This window comes from Pristiophorus japonicus, chromosome 15, assembly GCF_044704955.1.
Source record: "Pristiophorus japonicus isolate sPriJap1 chromosome 15, sPriJap1.hap1, whole genome shotgun sequence".
In the NCBI taxonomy this organism is placed as follows: domain Eukaryota; kingdom Metazoa; phylum Chordata; class Chondrichthyes; family Pristiophoridae; genus Pristiophorus; species Pristiophorus japonicus.
In genome coordinates this window covers 75,012,310-75,031,952 of record NC_091991.1, presented here as the reverse complement: position 1 = coordinate 75,031,952, position 19,643 = coordinate 75,012,310, and the positions used below count along the sequence as shown (strand labels likewise).

The 19,643-nt window shown below is 45.4% G+C and overlaps 1 protein-coding gene across 1 annotated transcript in view; it reads left to right on the top strand.

Annotated features, from left to right (window-relative positions):
* The first annotated feature begins 726 nt into the window (after positions 1-726).
* The window catches only part of LOC139280854 (synaptophysin-like protein 1), a 29,742-nt gene continuing 10,825 nt past the window's right edge, over positions 727-19,643 (top strand). Inside the window, exons 1-3 of the mRNA XM_070900611.1 lie at positions 727-969; positions 14,530-14,651; positions 15,278-15,473. Coding sequence (XP_070756712.1) covers positions 901-969; positions 14,530-14,651; positions 15,278-15,473 — 387 coding nt within the window. The 5' untranslated portion in view covers positions 727-900. The remainder of the gene's footprint in view (positions 970-14,529; positions 14,652-15,277; positions 15,474-19,643) is intronic.

Below are 19,643 nucleotides of genomic sequence, written 5' to 3'. Positions count from 1 at the left end.
AAGCGCTCTACTCGGAACTCCTACACGGCAAGCAATCCCCAGGTGGGCAGAGGAAACATTTCAAGGTCACCCTCAAAGTCTCCTTGATAAAGTGCGACATCCCCACCGACACCTGGGAATCCCTGGCCCAAGACCACCCTAATTGGAGGAAGAGCATTCGGGAGGGCACTGAGCACCTTGAGTCTCGTCACCGAGAGCATGTAGAAAACAAGCGCAGGCAGCGGAAGGAGCGTGTGGAAAACCAGACTCCCCACCCACCCTTTCCTTCAACCATTGCCTGACCAATCTGTGACAGAGACTGTAATTCCCACATTGGATTGTACAGTCACCTGAGAACCCACTTTTGGAGTGAAAGCAAGTCTTCCTCGATTTCGAGGGACTGCCGTAATTTCTGCTTATGTGGCTCGGGGGTCAAATGTTTTGTCTCCTGTGAAGCACGTTGGGACGTTGTACTGCGTTAAAGGTGCTCTATAAATACACATTGTTGTTGTAAAATCCTGAGGTCGTGAAAGGGAAAATGATTTGCTTTCAAATGTTTAAACGGGTTTGTCGGCGATCCATTTTTGTGTGTGTGTGTGTTAAATCACAAATCTCAGTTTGAACAGTTGCCTGATGCAGAGTTGCTGTGCAAGGTCCTGGTTACCTTTGGCATTGTGTGTGTGGAGGGAGTGACAGGAAGCTGAGCTCGCAGCCTGCCTGTGGCAGAGCAGGAGGAGGAGTCTGGCTTGCACAGCTCCGGCTCAGCTGCTGCTCAGGAGGAACTTTGCGTCCAGTTTGACGGCGGAAGTGGAGGCAGCGGACGGACGGACAGGAGCAGCGCGATAGCACCTTCACCCATTTATTGTTTGCTCAGAGTTCAGCCTACCTCTCCTCAAAACTCCTTCCCTCCCCTCGCAGGGAATGGCCGGACTGCAGCTGGACTTTGGGCCCCTGAAGGAGCCGATCGGCTTCATCAAACTCTTGGAGTGGGTGAGTTGGAGTTTTATGTCTTTCATTAATTAATTATAAAGATGGCCGGGCCCGGGGTTGGGCCTGGCAGCTCAGGGAGCAAAGAAGGGAGGGAGCGTGGGCTGGGGGACGCTTCAAACTTGAGCTCGGGGCTGGGCCGGGCCGGGAGGGGAGGGGAGCAGCGGGGCTTGCCGCTGCTCTGGGGCGGGGGCTGCCCAGGGCGGGCTGCGCCGTGCTGGGCTCTGCCTTGTGACCAGCCCCAGCCCCGGGGCTCGGTGCCAACTCCTCGAGCATCAGCCGCAGCCTCTTCACTTCTTGCAGAGTGAGGAAAGGAGAGGCAGTGGGAGCAGCTGAGGCAACACTATGGGGAAACATGCTCGTTTATTACTGAAATTAATGTTTGCTAGTGAAATTAATGTTCATTTACTGACATTACTATTTGATAGTGAAATTAATGTTTTTAGTGAAATTAATGTTTAGTGAAATTAATCATTTACTGACATTACTATTTGATAATGAAATTTATGCTTTTTTTAGTGAAATTAATGCGATTATTAGTGAAATTAATGTTTATTTACTGGCAATCCTAAGTGATGTTTGATTACTCGTGAAATTAATGGTCAGTGAAATTTTTATTTAGTGAAATTAATATTTGTTTAGTGAAATTAATGGTTCTGTACTGATCATGATTATTTAGTGATTAATGTTTGATCGTTAAATTAATGTTTGTTAATCATAAATAACCATTAATTTCACTTAAGTATGTAAAAAGGGTGGGGAGGAGAAGTACATGTCGGGACAGGTGTTTTTTTTACACTAGCTACTTCTCCTGAAGGTGCTCACTCTCGTACACTTCCACAATGGTGGCAGCTGTCACCCATAGTTGTTCATGTGAGCTGGGCCAAAGACTATATTACCTCAGTGAGAGTTGAAGGGGAGGTTGCATCACATCCAAGTAGACCCTTGATTTAGGTCTCATTCGCTGTAGTTCGCTCTCCACATTTACTTTGATGGCAGAATCGTAAACCGAATATAAATAAAAGTGGGTCTCTGATTCTACTGATAAGGGAAGACGGTTTTAGTAAATGTGAGGTGACATTATCCAGCTGCAGATGAGAGTTATGGCAGCTGCAGTACAGACTGGGTTATTTGCCATAAATCACCAGTTCCTGGTGTGCAGTGTTGTGGCTGTTGGGACATATTTAGTTGCGGAGTGGTGTGCATTTTGTGACTTCGAGGCTGCCTTGGCGGCAATGATTGTAAATTTGTGCAAGATGCTCATACTGTTTGTGCTGCATTTTGGGTGAAGTTGAAGCGGATAGCTGCGGCGCTTTTCACAACTGCTTGTTTTGAAATCTCCTGTTTGTGGGTTTGGTGAGGTCCTACTTTTAAGATTTGATTTTTAAAACTGCACTTCACAAAGCCTGCAACTGCTCAAGTTAAAGGAATTGAATGTGCTACCATTTAAAAGTAAACTTATACATTTGCAGTGTTATTGTCATTTTTTTAGTTGGTTTTGGTGCCCTGAGTGCTCAATTCTTCTGGGAAAGGGGGTCTTAATGTTCTCAACATTGGGACCATTCTCATGGGCAGGCTAAAAGGGCTTCCATATGTATTGGGTTATAAATACTACGTTAATTAATTTACTGCAAACCCCCCCCCCCCACTTCTCACTACTTTGTGCACTCTCTATCCCACAGTGAAGTCCATGAAGTATATCACTGTTGAGTTCTTGAATTTCAAACCCAAAGTTTAGTGGCGAGAATTTAGAATTGCGCCACACATCTGCACATGTTCTACTTCATTGAAACATTTATTTAGCTGCTTGATATTCAAAAAATCCTGGTTCTGAACCTTGGAAAAGTTGGATTTTCTTTCCCTGTGTTTCAGAAAGAGAAACACTCTTTTGTTAATCAGACTAATTTCCCCTTATGCAAATAATTGGTCAGTTTAAATTGTGCATGTATGCAAATTCAAAATATCTTAGCTATTTGGTACTGGTTTCAGTATCTTTAAAAATGTTACTTCAGTGTTAAAGCCACTGCTCAAATCTGGTGAAAGTTGGACCAGTTTACAGCTCAGAAGATGGCTATTTGGCTGTTTCCACCACCCTTTCAAGCAGTGCATTCCAGAATATTACAGCTCGCTGAGTTAAAAACATTTCTCCTCGTCACCTGCTGACTTTGTTGCTAACCTTAAATCTGTGTCGCTCTGATTACTGACCCCCCCTGCCAGTGTATCATAGAATGGCCTCCTTCCATGCTGTAACCATTCAGCCTATCGAGCCTGTACTACTCCCCTGCCCTTTTCCTGTAGCCCTGCAATTTCTTCTCCTTCAGATACTTATCCAACTCTCTCTTTTGAAAGATAAAATTGAGTCTGCCTCCACCACCCTTTCCAGCAGTGCATTCCAGATCTTAACCACTTGCTGTGTTTAAAAAAAAAAACTTTTTTTATTGTGTCGCCTTTGGTTCTGCCAATCTTGAATCTGTGTCCTCTGGTTCTCGACCCTTCTGCCAATGTGAACAGTTTCTCGCTATCTACTCTGTCTAGCCCCCATATGATTTTGACCACCTCCATCAAATCTCTCAATCTTCTCTGCTCCAAAGAGAACAACGCCAGCTTCTCCAGTCTATCAACGTAACTGAAGACCGTCATTCCTGGAATCATTTTCGTAAATCCTTTTTGCACCACCTTTAAGGCCTTCACATCCTTGCTAATATATGGTGCCCAGAATTGGACATAGTACTCCAGTTGTGGCTGAACCAGTGTTTTATACAGGTTCTTCATAATTTCCACACTTTTGTACTCTACATCTCTATTTGAAGCCCAAGACCCTGTAAGCCCTTTTAACCGTTTTCTCAACCTGCCCTGCTACCTTCAACAATTTATGTACACATACCACCAGGTCTCAATGTTTGTGCACCCCCTTTAGGATTGTACCTTTTAGGTTATATGTCCCCTCCTCATTCTTTCTACCAAAATGCATCACTTCACACTTTTCTGCGTTAAATTTCATACGCCCACGTTTCCGCCCATTTCACCAGCCAGTCTTCCTGAAGCCTATCACTCTTCTCCTCACTGTTCACTTTACTTCCAAGTTCTGTGTCATCTGCACATTTTGAAATTGTGCTCTGTACACCCTTGTCCAAGTCATTAATATATATTAAGAAAAGCAGTGGTCCTAGAACTGACCCCTTGGGAACACCACTGCATACCTTCTCCAGTCTGAAAAACAACCGTTCACCACTACTCTGTTTCCTGTCACTGAGCCAATTACATATCCAGGCTGCCCCTGTTCCTTTTATTCCATGGGCTTCAATTTTGCTGGCAAGCCTATTATGTGGAAACAACTTTCTCGCTATCTACTCAATCACGACCCTTCATAATTTTGAACATTGTCTGTACATTTTATTTTTCTGTTTTTTTTACGTTCAGATTCATCCTTGTTTCTCTTCACTGCAGGCAGTGTGTGCAGATAGATGTATTTCCCTCCATGCACCTTTAATACATGGCTCTCACTCGCCCCATCTGTGGAAATTCGAGGTGCGCAATTCTTACTGTTGGGTGGAGGGGATTGGAAGCTTTGTCCCTGATTTCTGAAGGCTGAGGAGGGATGGAAAATATTGGGAGTCAAGAACTTGCATTTCGCTGCATAAATGACCAAGTTGCAGTGCTGCCCAATCCAATTATCCCCGTTTGAACTCACTCGGATGAGGATGTTGTTCCCCAGGTATTGCTGTTGGTTTATTTTAATTGTTTTCTGAACTGAAACAACTAAGTTGAGGGCTTAGTTAACAATAGGAGGACTCCTGTCCTATTGTTAACTAAGCCCTCAACTTAGTTGTTTCAGTCCTGTCCTATTGTTAGCAACCTGAGAACCACTACCAGCTTGTGTACTTTTGAGGTCTTAAAAAAAAAAAAAATTGCACAGTATTTCCACGTTACCGTCATGAATTTTAATACCTTTGTGATCCTTTTTGAGTTAGGAATGCTAGCCTATTCGGTTAGGCCTGTATACATCTCTAGGGCAGATGTTACAACAGCTGTTTGTGGGAGCGTGCTGTGAGCAAATTGGTTGCTGAGTTTCCCGCATTACAACAAGTGACTACGCGTCAAAAGTAATTAACTGGCCGTCAAACGCTTTGGGGGACGTCCTGCGATTGTGAAAGGCGCTATATAAATGCAAGTTCTTTTAATGTAGTAAAACTTTGTAAATGATTCGATTTGTGGTTGACCTTCCTGGTGGTACATGTAGTTCTCGGTGGGGTGTCAGTGGATACGCCTCTCCTTCACTTGGGCCCTTGAGAGGTTTCTGCTGCTCCATGTGTCTGAATCTCCACTCAGCCTTTCTGTGTATAGGATTTTGACAGCTGGGATTCAGTGCCGTTTGCTCTCTGTTTCTGTATCTCTAGCCACTGCACAGGTGAGAAATGCCCAATGAAAACTGCTGGACCAATTTAGTTTTCCTCCATCTGTTGGCCACAATGGCTGGCTTGAAATTAGGGACTGGCTATGTGAGGAGTCGGATGCAGACCCGAGTCCTGTCATTCAGTAGCCTTGTGAAGAGCGGCCTCCGTATTCAAGACAGGAATTGAAACTGATCTTGTGGCCGCGAGGTTAGGTTCTCGGTTTTGGGGTTCAGTTATATTAGTATTTACAATTTATTTTAATATAGATACTATTCACTTGGTGGGCAACAAGTCAAGGTGAAGACTCAGTAACTTTGCTGTATGTGCTTTAAAAGTAGAAGCCCAGTGGCCAGCACCTTAATACTGACCATTTCTACATCTTTTTTTTGATATGCCATTTTTTTTCTTTAGCCTTCAATATTGTTGCATTTAAAACCTATTTTGATATCCTGAACCCAGTCATTCTTGTCCTCCTTCCCAGCTTCATTCAGCAGAGATGAAGTCCTTTTCATCTAGCCCTGCAGGTCACAAGCCAGTATGGTTGTACCTGTATAGGCAACATTGTGAGTGTCTACTTTGCTCTTTTAAAGGGCTGCTACATTTTTTTTAAATGCAGGGGAAATTCTTTTTAAAATTTAGATTGGGGGGGGGGGAAATAATGGTTGGGTAATGTTCTGATAAAGAAAGTATTCTGTGTATTCCTGTATGGCGGCTGCGGCCTCATAACAGATGGCACACTGCGTTTGTGTAATCTATAACCGCTTACCTCCACACTTCCTGCATCAGTGTGGGGTGAGTGAACTGCCGATTCATTTATGGCTTTGAAAAGGCAGTTTGCTCTGTGGTTGTCGTACCAGGAGGAGAGCTCAATCTGACATTGTGCAGCTGATAGTTAAGTGTTAGCAAATGAACACACAATGGCTAATGAGCTGAGGTTTCCACCAACAAGTGAAACTTCCAACCACCATTAAGCGATCGTTGCTTTGCAGCGATCGTGCAGCAGCCCGGGAGGAATTAACCCGTTGAGTTTCATTGTGGCTCCTTGTTTGAAGCAGTGGTGACAAATGGGAAGGAATACACAGGTGCCCAATATCGGGGCAGGGAGCTAGCTGGTGGCTGCTCGTGTTCTTCAGTGAATAACGAGTCCTGTAGAACACTACTGATTGAAATGGTTGGAGATCTTTTCCAAGAGTGCAAGAACACGTGAAAGTAATTCAGTGCCACTGTTTGAGATATTGGTCGTTTTCACCTTTGTTAACTGCCAGTTAACCTGGCAGCGATTCCAGGAATCGTTATACAGCCAGTAATTCGATGCCACTATCGACTATTATGATTACAGCCTCCTCCATTCAAATTATCATGTAACTTTTTTGTCGCTGTGTAATCTGCATTGCTTAATTCAAATTATTGGATAATATTTTTTGTGCAAAAGCATAACTGAATTATCAGAAGGCGAATCGGACCTTGGTATCGTATCAATTTGATTTTAATTTGTATATTTCACTGGGTTGTGGAAAGTATGCAAACCCATTATCTGGGTTGGACAGCAAAACTTAACAAAAAAAAAAAAATTATATCTATATAATTATTCTAACCTCATGCTAATACCTGTACAGGTATTGCATGTTACAATAGCCTTTCTCGTCTTGTGTCTCTGAAGTTTTAAATACTTCTGCCATATGGTAAATTGTAATTGAGGGTAAAATTAATTGTTAACTTGAATGAATTCCTTGCAGTTGAGAAGATAGTTGGGGAGGGGAGAAAGTGTGTGTGCACAAAGGACCTTGGGCGCAAGTCTTGCAGTTGATATTGCCCAGACTCTTTGAGAATGGTGCACCTTGCTAGTGTACTCTAGACCTAGTTTCTCCCCACCACTTACACTGTCCACGCTTCTCGCGGGCAGCCACCTACATCTGGCAACTGACGCGCTGACCATTTGCCGTCACTATGAGATTCATAAAAGGCGGCGCTCATAATGTTTTGAGTGCAGCAACTATTTTGGGCAGTTCAATAAGTCATCATAGGCAGTCCCTCGAAATCGAGGACTTGCTTCCACTCCTGAAGTGAGTTCTTTGGTGGTTGAACAGTCCAATACGAGAGCCACAGACTCTGTCACAGGTGGGACAGACATTCGCCGAGGGAAGGGTTGGGTGGGAATGGTTTGCCACACGCTCCTTCTGCTGCCAGCGCCTGGCCTCACCACGCTGTCAACGTTGAGATTCGAAGAGCTCAATGCCCTCCCGGATGCACTTTCTCCACCTAGGGTGGTCTTCAGCCAGGGACTCCCAGGTGTTAATGATGATGTCGCACTTTACCAGAGAGGCTTTGAGGGTGTCCTTGTAACATTTCCACTGTCCACCTTTGGCTCATTTGCCGTGAAAGAGCTCCGCATAGAGCATTTGCTTAGGGAGTCTCGTGTCTGGCATGCGACCCATGTGAAGCTGATCGAGTGTGGTCAGTGCTTCAATGCTGTGGGTGTTTGCCTGGGTGAGGACACTAATGGTTGTGCGTCTGTCTTCCCAGGGGATTTGCAGGATCTTGCAGAGACATCGTTGGTGATATATCTCCAGCAACTTGGTCTCTTCTGTACATCATCCATGCCTCTGATCCATACAGGAGGGTGGGTATTACTAAAGCCCTGTAGACCGTGAGCTTGGTGGTAGATTTGGGGGCCTGGTCTTCGAACACTCTTTTCCTCAGGCGGCCGTAGGCTGCCCTGCCACACTGGAGGCGGTGTTAAATCTCCGCATCAGTGTCTGCTTTTGTTGACGAGGCTCCTGAGGTATGGGAAATGGTCCGCATTGTCTAGGGCTGCGCCGTGAATCTTGATGACTGCGGGGCAGTGTTGTGCGGCAAGGACAGGCTGGTGAAGGACTTTCGTCTTACGGATGTTAAGCGTAAGGCCTATGCTTTCATATGCCTCGGTGAATACATCGAATATATCCTGGAGTTTAACCTCAGAATGTGCGCAGATGCAGGCGTCGTCCACGTCCTGTACCTCTTCGACAGAGGTTGGGGTGTGATCTTGGACCTGGCCTGGAGGCAGCGTAGATTAAACAGCTTCCCACTGGTTCTGTAGTTTAGTTCCACTCCAGCGGGGAGCTTGTTGACTGTGAAGTGGAGCATGGCAGCGAGGAAGATTGAGAAGAATGTTGGAGCGATGACGCAGCCCTGTTTGACCCCGGACGTGGATTGGGTCTGTAATGGATCCGTTGGTAAGGATCACGGCCTGCATGTCGTCGTGGAACAGGCAAAGGATGTTGACAAACTTTTGAGGGCATCCGAAATGGAGGTGAACGCTCCATAGATCCTCGCGGTTGACCGTGTCAAAGGCCTTTGTAAGATCAAAAAAGGCCATGTATAAGGTCTGACGCTGCTCTCTGTGTTTTTCCTGCAGCTGTCGCGCTGCAAAGCTCATGTCCGTTGTGCCCCGTAGGGGACGAAATCCGCATTGTGATTCCAGGAGGAGCTCCTCGGCCACAGGGAGAAGGCGGTTGAGGAGAACTCTAGCAACAACTTTCCCAGTGGCTGATAGCAGGGGAGATTCCCCTGTAGTTTTCGCAGTCGGACTTGTCCCCTTTTTTAAAGATGCATCTCTGAGATCTCCCGACATGCTCTCCTCCCTCCAGATGAGAGAGATGAGGTCATGTATCCGCATCAACAGCGCCTCAGCAGGGATTCCATCCGCACCCGTAGCCTTGTTGTTCTTGAGCTGTTTTATGGCTTTGCCTACCTCGTGCAACATTGGGGTTTCATTGAGGTGGTGGCGGGTCGCATGCTGCGTGATGGAGTCGAGAACATTCGAGTCAAATGTTCTCCTCGATTGAGGAGATATTCGAAGTGCTCCTTCCAGCGGGCCCTGACAGCCTCGGTGTCCTTGATGAATGTTTCCCCGTTCTTGGCCAGGAGTGGGGTGGGGCCTTGGGAGTTTGGACCATAGGTGCCTTGACTGCAGTGAAGAATTCTCGCATATCGTGGCTGTCGGCCAGTTGTTTTATCTCCTGTGCTTTCTCCATCCACCATCTGTTCCGGGTTTTTTGTTGGACCTCAGCCTTGAGCCGTCTGTAGCGTTGCTTTGCTGCTCCTGAGTTGGGTTGTTGCTTGAAGCTCAGAAATGCTCTGTGCTTGCAATCTATTAGTTCTTGGATCTCCTGATCATTTTCATCAAACCAGTCCTGGTGTTTTCTGGTTGTGACCAAGTGTCTCTTCACAGGCACTGGTTCTGGAGGGCAGACCAAGCGCTATGTGCATTCAGCATCTCCGGGTCATCAAGGCATGCCAGATTAGCTGTGAGGCGCTGGCTGTATAGGGCTCTCTTAGCTGGGTCTTTAAGTGCCCCGGTATTGACTTTTTTTGCAACACTGTTTCTGCTGTCCCCTTTGCTTTGGGGCTATGTTAATGTAGATGATGGATTGGATTAGGCGGTGGTCTGTCCAGCAGTCGTCAGCTCCTGTCATGGCGCGGGTGATGCGCACATCCTGGCGATCGCTGGCTCGGACGATAACCTAGTCGAACAGGTGCCAGTGTTTGGAGTGAGGGTGTTGCCACGATGCCTTGTATTTGTCCCTTTGGTGGAACAGAGTGTTGGTGATGAGTTCATGTTCTAGACATTTTGTCAGGAGTAGGGTACCGGTGGATTTGGCTTTCCCTACCCCCCTCTCTGCCAATCACGCCTCCCCAGAGGGCTGTGTCTTTGCCGACCCTGGCATTAAAGTCACCTAGGAGGATCAATTTGTTGCCCGTGGGGACGCGGGACAGAGGTTTCTCGAGGTTGGAATAAAAACCCTCTTTTGGCCTCATCCGCTGCATTGAGTGTTGGGACGTACGCACTGATGACTGTGGTGCATTGGTTCCGGGATAGGGTAAGACGAAGAGTCATGAGGCGTTCGTTAACCCCGCAGGGGGAGTCTTTGAGGCGGTCGACCAACTCATTTTTGACGGCAAAGCCGACTCCATGAAGGCAGCGTTCTTCCTCTGGTTTTCCTTTCCAGAAAAAGGTGTAACCCCCCACCTTGTTCCTTGAGCTGGCCTTCCCCTGCCCGCCGGGTCGGTCTCAGGGCAGCGATATCGATGTCAAAACGTCTAAGTTCCCGGGCAACTATGGCGGTGCGTCGTTTCGGCCTGTTGGAGTTGTCCATGAGGATCCTGATTTTCCAGGTCCCGAACTTAATATTAACGAAGTGGAAGGTCCTGTACGTGAGTTCTTTTAACGTGGGGTGGCCGATGCACACGGGCTTAGCTGAGCAAAGTCTTGGTCCAGTGGCAAGGGGGTCCAAGATGACTGGAGACGAGGCACTGCTGTATAAGCCTAAATGCCTACGGTGAGGTGTTAGCCGTAGGCTCGGAGCCGAGTAGCGCCATTGATGGTAGGTAGGTGGCCCGAGGCTTGGTTGGAGGGGGCAGGCTGGAGTTCTGAGGAATGTTTTAAAAAGTTTTTTCCAAAGTTATTAAAAGTTTCTCCAAAGGTTTCCAAGTTGTTTAAAAGTTTTTCCAAATTGTTTAAAAAGTTACGCAGGTTGATTAAACGTTTTTAAAAAAGATTGAAAATTGATTAAAAGTCTAAAATGTAAGTCAGTAGGTTACTCCCCTGGCACTGCTCCATGGGTGCCACCAGCCCTCTGTTGTCCTGGAATGGCCCCGGAGTCCCTTCGGCCGGCTAGACGCCAGCCTCGACAGCGACCCCGGAGTCCCAGCGGCCCAATCCTCCTAGTTACACTACCCATGTAAAAGGCTCTGCTGATTTCAGGCAAATTCAGATCGTCAATCAGCTGTTCATACCTCGTTGATGGGCGATTACCATAGTGATTCTGAACGCAACTGCGAACAATTAGGGGGTAATCACGAAGTGAGATTTCCTGTTTTTAAAAAATATTTTGGTTACTTCGCTCTTTGGGGTTACCATCCACCGTGTATCGCGGGCAAATCACATTCACACAAATGCAGAAGGAAGCAACAATATGTTGTGTTTTAGAGCTGGTTAGCAGTGCTGGTTGGAGTGTTAGCACTGTGTTGGACCAATGCCAAGTTGTGAAAGTTAATTTCCCAGTAAAATGACAGCAAGTTTTCACAGCTCTGACTGTAGCAGTCTCAGTTGTGATTTTTTTTTGGGAGTGGCGGGTGGGGTAGGTAATGGTTTTTCCTGAATTACATTGTTGTGAAACCATCTTGCATGGCAAAATGTACCATTCTGTCTCCTTGAATATATTTTGTAATGTTCACCATTTGAAAGTGAAAATAACTTAATGAAGAGGAAAATCTAGGGGATGGGGGGAGCATTGGAGCGGTCAAGTATTTCTCCCACCCCACTGGAGCGTCACTCCATTGATGCCGGCTTCTGAATAGGGATAAGGACCGTTGACCTGGCTGCAATAGTGAGGTGCCTGGGCTGGGAAAATAGTGCTGGTTACTGCTTCATATTGACCCAAATTGGCAGGCCTCCAAGGAATGGAATAAAACGATTCCGAAGGGCCACACTTTGAAAGTAGAATGCCACTGCAGATCAGTACAATATATACACGTGCTCCAAAAGTGGTTGAGATATTTGCAATTGCATTCCATAAACAATTCTTGTCTCTGACCAATGTTTGGAGAACTTAGTGCAAACCGTATTGTCCTGCTGGTGTCCCAGCAGCGTGCGACCATGAAGCAATTCCGAACTAGCTCGTTTTCTTGCAGTAATTAAGGTGCACACTGCATTTGCAAACCTGCATTTTAATGTGAAAGCATTTAGAAATCAGGAAGAAAAAATTGCAGTCATTATGCAATACAGCGACCTGCTTTTCGCTCAGATGTGCTAACCTGACACAGATCAGGGTTTTGAATTTGGAGTCTATCTGGATCATATACGAAATTGACAGGACCAGCTCGTCCATCAGGCTCCCAGCCCACTCGCAAAACCCAGAGCATTATGAATGAACTCTTTTTCCCCCCCCCCCCCCCCCCCCCAGCCATATAATCTCCTGGGAGAGGCACAAAAAAGAAAAAAAACAGGGCCAATGAGGGGAAAGTACTCTGGAAAATTCTTTCTCCGACCTCCTTCACGCGATCTGGTCCAAGTGTTGGCTATAAAGACGTGTATGTGATGTGACCCCTGTCCCACTCAAGTATCAGTCCAGCTCCCTCTTGAGTGCATAGAGAGAGTAAGCCAGCCAGCAATGTGTTCCAGAGGCTCACTATGGCAGCCGTGGCCAGCATTTGGCTCTGCTTTTGCTCTCGTGGGGTTAAATGGGATCTTTTGGTTTTTCATCATGGACGGTATGGCGGACCTCTTAACTGGGCTGCTCCAACAATCACCAATTCTGCAGTTGCAGTGGAATGTGGCATTTTTTTTAATCATCCCCCACCCCGGGAGTAGAGTTTTCAAGCGGACAGGACCAGCGTTTGTTAATGAGACTGGATCAGGGTTGACATCTTGTGCAGAGCGGGAAGCAGCATGGTGGCAGGTAGCAACAGTAGATTCCATTTTTCCAGAATGATATTAAATGTACTGTTCATCCTGCAATTTATTTGCGTGCCTTTTCAAATTACTTAGTTTTACAGCTGCAACAATATAATTTTAGCAATAATGAACAGCCTCTTAAATTGTAACAAGTGATTTGTACAGGGGAATGTAGTGAGTGAAACCTGACGACTTTGCGAAGACGGTCTTTGCTTCAGAAGTATGACCTATTGCTGATGGTTTGTAGGGTTTCAGGACTCATGCACTGTCTAAATGGATTCTTTGAGGTGAGTTGGAAAGTGACTTCTGTGAAAGAATTTCTCAAAATTTAATAAAAAGTATGTTCACGGTATGAACTGCTAGCCTTCTGTCCTGGTATGAAGGAGAGTTATTGGAATATTGAGAGATGGACAAAATGGGGTGAAATCATGCTGGGCACGCCATTAGTGCGTTCATTGTTGGTGCTGAGCTGAAGTCCCTGTTACGGAGTTTGAGGCCCAGTGAACTGTTTTAAAAAATGTAAGTGCAAAGCTGAATTTTGGAGGGCTGAACTCTTTGTGAGAAATATTCTGATTTCAGTGTTCTGTACCACTCTTGCACAAATGTATATATATTTTTTCATGCCTGTCCATCACATGCAATGAAAGTACAGCGCCGTCCTGACTGATGCTTAGAGTTGGTGCGATGGTGCATGCAGAGTAGCAATGGTCTCGAGAGGCAAAACATGTCGAAAAGCTGCAGTCGTTCAAGTCTCTGACTCTAGCTTGTGTAAAAATTGTAGTTGGTGAATGTCTCTGAGCTCACTGATGTTTCTACTAACAGGGTTTCATTATTTCAGGCGAGATTGAATTTTGTTTACTGCTGGGTTGGTTGAAATGTTTGCACATTGCCCATTATATCATTTGAAGACCGTGATGATTGGACTCTTGACACGGCTATTCAACAAAAAATGTGCTGAACCGAAAATATATCCCTAGTAGCACTCTTTACGGCACGTTTATCGTATTGGTGGGCTGTAGATGGGTTGTTTTTTTTAAATTAATTCGCAGGATGTGGACATTGCTGGCAAGGCCAGCACTTATTGCCCATCCCTAATTGCCCTTGAGAAGGTGGTGGTGAGCCGCTGCAGTCCTTGTAGTGAAGGTACTCACTCCCACAGTGCTGTTGGGGAGGGAGTTCCAGGATTTTGACCCAGCAACGATTGAAGGGATAGCGATATATTTCCAAGTCAGGATGATTTGTGACTTGGAGGCGAGTTGGGAGGTGGTGGTATTCCCATGCGCCTGCTGCCCTTGTCCTTCTAGGTGGATTTGGGAGGTATTCTCGGGCTAGCAGCAACTCTCCTAAATGTAAATGACCTGACCTCTGTAGAGTGAACAACAGTACAGATCCAGTTTTGGTTTTGCTCGGCCAGGCCCTGAGCTGTGATAGATAAAAGCATCAGCTCCTCTTTGTCAGCTAAGGTTCTCTTTTGTGCAATCTTTGAGCTTTCAAAGGTGCTTGCAGCTATCCAATGTCTCAGTACCACTCCATTTGGTGCGTTTTCCAGCAAATTATCGGTGATCCCACATTTGTTATTTTAAAAGGTAATTAGGAATAAAATGTGAACAGCTAACAATTAAACATTTCATTTTTTTTGGGGGGGGGGGAAAGATTGCTGAAAAGTTAAAACTTGTTTTCATCACTTTTAATGGATCTCTGTTTCCCCTTTTTTTTTAAAAAAACCCCCAGATATTTGCAATTTTTGCATTTGCAACATGTGGCGGATTCAATGGCAAAACTGCATTGAATGTGGAATGCCAGAACGCTACTGACAGTCAAGAATATGCTGCGGCCTTCCAATATCCATTCAGGTTAGTGTGTTGTGGGCATTATTATTTGATGTAGGATTGCCTGGGTCAAGTCAAATTCTTGTAGCTTCATATTGATGTAACTTTCAACGTGTGCAGAATATGTGATATTCTACTCCCCAAAGTTAAATTAGCTTCAAAGTTCTGCTGTTTAATGAAGAGGTTCAATTCTTCATCTTTCCACATCGTTTAGCTGGCATTTTACATCATGATGCTTTCGTTAAACAGAAGCTTTCAGAGATTTAGTGACCGAGTTTGAGTCTGTTGCATTTTGCAATCTTGAAAACTTTTAGTATTTAAAAAAAAAAAGTCTCCTAACCTGTCCCAGGACAAGACGCTTTCATTTATTTGCAAAGCCAGCATCTAGTGCCACAGCCTTGCATGGTCAGAGATGAAGACGGGGAATAAATGAGGTAGTCTTGTCCCCATGTTAGCAGCATGTTGTTGAGTGATGCAGAGCAGTTATGGTATTAGCACAGTCATGAGGTCTCCCACATTTACTGCCCTAGAAGCTGGAGGGTAACTGCACTGTGAGCATTTTTGAGAAGAAATTTTGATGAGGGCGGAAGTAGGTAGCGAATGCAACTTCATTGTAAAAGTAATTGTTGAATGTGTGTGATATTTTTCAGGTTGAACCATATTGTGATCATCCCCGCGACAGTCTGCAATCAAAGTAAAAATACCTTCCTAACGGGAGATTTTTCATCCTCTGCTGAGTTTTTTGTTGCGATCGCAGTGTTGGCCTTTCTCTACTGTATTGCCGCCCTTGTTCTGTATATTGGCTACCTCCATGTGTACCGTGACGGCAACCGAGGGCCGATGATTGTGAGTATCTCCAGGAATATTTCCATGAAACTACCAAGGGGTGACTACACCTCATTATAATATAGTTAGGATCAAGTTGGAGCAGTTGACACAGATTGCAGTGTTTTTAGTCCTCATAAACCTTAAGCAATTTGGGATTAAATCAACAAGAGTATATGGAGGGGGAGGGTCAAATAAAACAAAGGTGTGTGTGATATTGACAGATCTTTACCCTACATATAGTCTATCTTGTACAGCATCAAGAGCTTGCTTATTGTATCCATCTGATCTCAGTCCTAACTTCAATCGATATTCAAATGTAGGTTTTCACACATCAATAAGTGATTGCTGCATGTGAGTCAACTGAGTGTTGTATATTTAGAGTCCTGTTTGGACACAGATGCCCCACTTGTACATGATGGTGTTTTTTTGATAGACTCAGATATTCCTTAGGCCTTGTCCCAAATTACGTACAGTGAACGAACCAATCTGACCCCTCCCTGTAAGTCAGGACCTGGGAGTCTTGTGACCAAGCAAGGATTTACATTTTCATGGCATTTGGAAGATTTAATTACTGATCTTGAAATATAGAGTATTCCTTCAATGATCCATTGGCACCTATATTCTAAAAGCCTAGAGCACAGATGTTAGTGGTTAATGAGGCACTGAAACATTGTGATTGGGGCAGGTATGGGTGCTGCTTCTATTATAAGCAGCTTGTAGCTGTATTCTCTTTACCCTCTTGTCATATATTGACATGAAATTCAATACTCACTCAGGGACTCGGTGTCGGTCTCTGTTGCCATTAATAGTAAGGTGCAATTACGTGCTGTCAGTCATTAGCACTAAGTTGTGGACTTGTTGTATATTCCACTCAATTCAAATGGGTGCAATTTAAAAAAAAAAAAAAAATCCCCTTTCAAAACTAACCATATTCTCTTCATTATTCATATCTCAAAAAGAGTTAGAAATAAACCATGGCAAAATTTGGGAAGAGCAGGGAAGTTCTCCCTAGTGTCCTGACCAATTGTTGTTGCTCAATCAACGTCACATTAATGGTCATTATCTCATTGCTGGTTGTGGGACCTTGCTTTGTGCAAATTGGCCACCACGTTTCCTACATTGAAACAGTGACTTATTTTTAAAAGTGCTTCATTGGCTGTGAAGTGCTTTGTTAGGTCCTGAAAGTTCTTTGTCATTTTGTTATTTTTTATTAATTCACGGGATGTGGATATCGCTGGCAAGGCCAGCATTTATTACCCATCTCTTGAGAAGATGGTGGTGAGCCGCCGCCTTGAACCGATGTAGTCCGTGTGGTGAAGGTACTCCCACAGTGCTGTTAGGTAGAGTGTTCCAGGAATTTGACCCAGCGATTATGAAGAAACAACAATATATTTGAGTCAGGATGGTGTGTGACTTGGAAGTGGTGGTGGTCCCTTGTACCTGCTGCCCAGTCGTGGGTTTCGGAGGTGCTGCTGAAGAAGCCTTGGCGAGTTACAGTGCATCTTGTAGATGGTACACACTATAGCCACGGTGCGCCAGTGATGGATTAGGTGCCAATCAAGCAGGCTGCTTTGTCCTGGATGGTGTCGAGCTTCTTCAGTGTTCTTGGAGTTGCACTCATCCAGGCAAATGGAGAGTATTCCATCACACTCCTGACTTGCACCTTGTAAATGGTGGAAGAGCTTTGGGGAGTCAGGAAGTGTGACACTTGCCACAAAATACCTGGCCTCTGACTTGCTCTTGTAGCCACAGTATTTATGTGGCTAGCCCAGTTAAGTTTCTGGTCAATGGTGAGTCCCCAGGATGTTGATGGTGGGGGATTTGACAATGGTAGTGCCATTAAATGTCAAGAGGAGGTAGATAGACCGTCCCCTGCTGGAGATAGTCATTGCCTGATACTTGTGTAGTGTGAATGTTACTTGCCACTTACCAGCCCAAGCCTGAATGTCTTCCAGGCCTTGCTGCATATGGACATGGACTGCTTCATTGTCTGAGGAGTTGCTAATGGAACTGAACACTGCAATCATTAGCAAACATCCCCATTTCTGATCTTATGATGGATGGAAGGAAGGTCATTGATGAAGCAGTTGAAGGTGGTCGGGATTAGGACACTAACCGTGAAGAACTCTTGCAGCAGTGTCCTAGGGCTGAGATGATTGGCCTCCAACAACCACGATCTCCTTCCTTTGTGCTTGGTATGACTCTAGCCAGTGGACAGTTTTCCCCCGATCCCATTGACACTCACCTCACCTGGAATTCAGCTCTTTTGTCCATGTTTGGACCAAGGCTGTACTGATGTCTGAAGCCAAGTGATCGTGGTGGAATCCAAACTGAGCATTAGTGAACAGGTTATTGGTGAGTAAGTGCCGCTTGATAGCACTGTCGACAGCACTTTCTATCACTTTGCTGATGATTGAGTGTAGACTGATGGAGCAGTAATTGGCTGGATTGGATTTGTCCCGCTTTTTGTGGATAGGACATACCTGGGCAATTTTCCACATTGTTGGGTAGATGCCAGTGTTGTAGCTGTATTGGAACAGCTTGGCTAGAGGCGTGGCTAGTTTTGGAGCACAATACTTCAGCACTACAACCGGGATGTTGTCTGGGCCCATGGCCTTTGCTGTATCCAGTGCGCTCAGCTACATGATACCACGTGGAATGAATTGAATTGGCTGAAGACTGGCATCTGTGATGGTGGGGACCTCGGGAGGCGGCTGATATGGATCATCCACTCGGCACTTCTGACTGAAGACGGCTGCAAATGCTTCAGCCTTGTCTTTTACATTCACGTGCTGAGCTCTGCCATCATTGAGGATTGAGCCACTTCCTCCTGTTAGTTGTTTAATTTTCCACCACCATTCACAACTGGATGTGGCAGGACTGGAGAGCTTTGATCAGATCTGTTGGTTGAATGAACATTTAGCTCCGTCTATAGCATGCTGCTTCTGTTGTTCAGCAGGCATATAGTCCTGTGTTGTATATTCACCGTGTTGGTACCTCATTTTTAGGTACATCTGGCATGCTCTTCTATCAAACCAGGGTTGATCCCCTGGCTTGATGGTAATGGTAGAGTGAGGAATATGCCGGGCCATGAGGTTACAGATTGTGGTGGAATACAATTCTGCTGCTGATGATGGCCCACAGTGCCATATAGATGCCCAGTTTTGAGCTGCTAAATCTGTTCTGAATCTATCCCATTTAACATGGTGGTCGTGCCACACAACATAATGGAGGGTGTCCTCGGTGTAAAGTCTCCACGATGACTGCGGTGGCCCCTCCTACCAATACTGTCATGGACAGATGAATCTGTGACGGGTAGATTGGTGAAGACGAGGTCAAGTAGATTTCACTCATGTTGGTTCTCTCACCACCTGCGACAGACCCAGTCCTTCAGCTGTGTCCTTCAGGGCTCGGTCAGCATTCATGCTACTGAGCCACTCTTGGTGATGGACATTGAAATCCCCTACCCAGAGCATGTTCTGCACTGAGGGAGGGTGGTAAGTGATAATCAGCATGTTTGACCTGATGCCTTGAGACCTCATGGGATTCGGAGTGATAAATGACTCCCAACTGCATACCACTGTGCTGCCATCTCTGGTGGGTCTGTTCTGTTGGTAGGATAGGACATTGAGGAGTCTACGATGTTGGATGAGTATAATTATCAGGCTGATGCTTGACTAGTCTGTGGGACATCTCTCCCAATTTTGGCACAAGTCCCCAGATGTTCATCAGGACTTTGCAGGGTCGACTGGGCTGGGTATGCCTTTGTCGTTTCCAAATCCGGTGCCTGGATCAGTGCCGGGTCGTCTTATTTTTCGTAGCGGTTTGATACAACTAAGTGGCTTGCTAGGCCACTGCAGAGAGCAGTTTAGAGTCAAGCACATTGCTGTGGGTCTGGAGTCACATATAGGCCAGACTGGGTAAGGATGGCAGATTTCCTTCCTATTTTATGACAATCCGGTAGTTTCATGATCACCATTACTGATACTATATCTATTTAATAAATTTTATGCCGGATCTATTTAATTAATTGAATTTGAATTCCCCGGCTGCTATGGTGGGATTTGAACTCCTGCCTCTGGATTACTTGTCCAATAATATAACCACTATGCTACCGTACCCCTAAGAATGTTTTTAACCAACATCCATTGTCTCATACATGATCTACAGAAAGCACAAATCTGAATA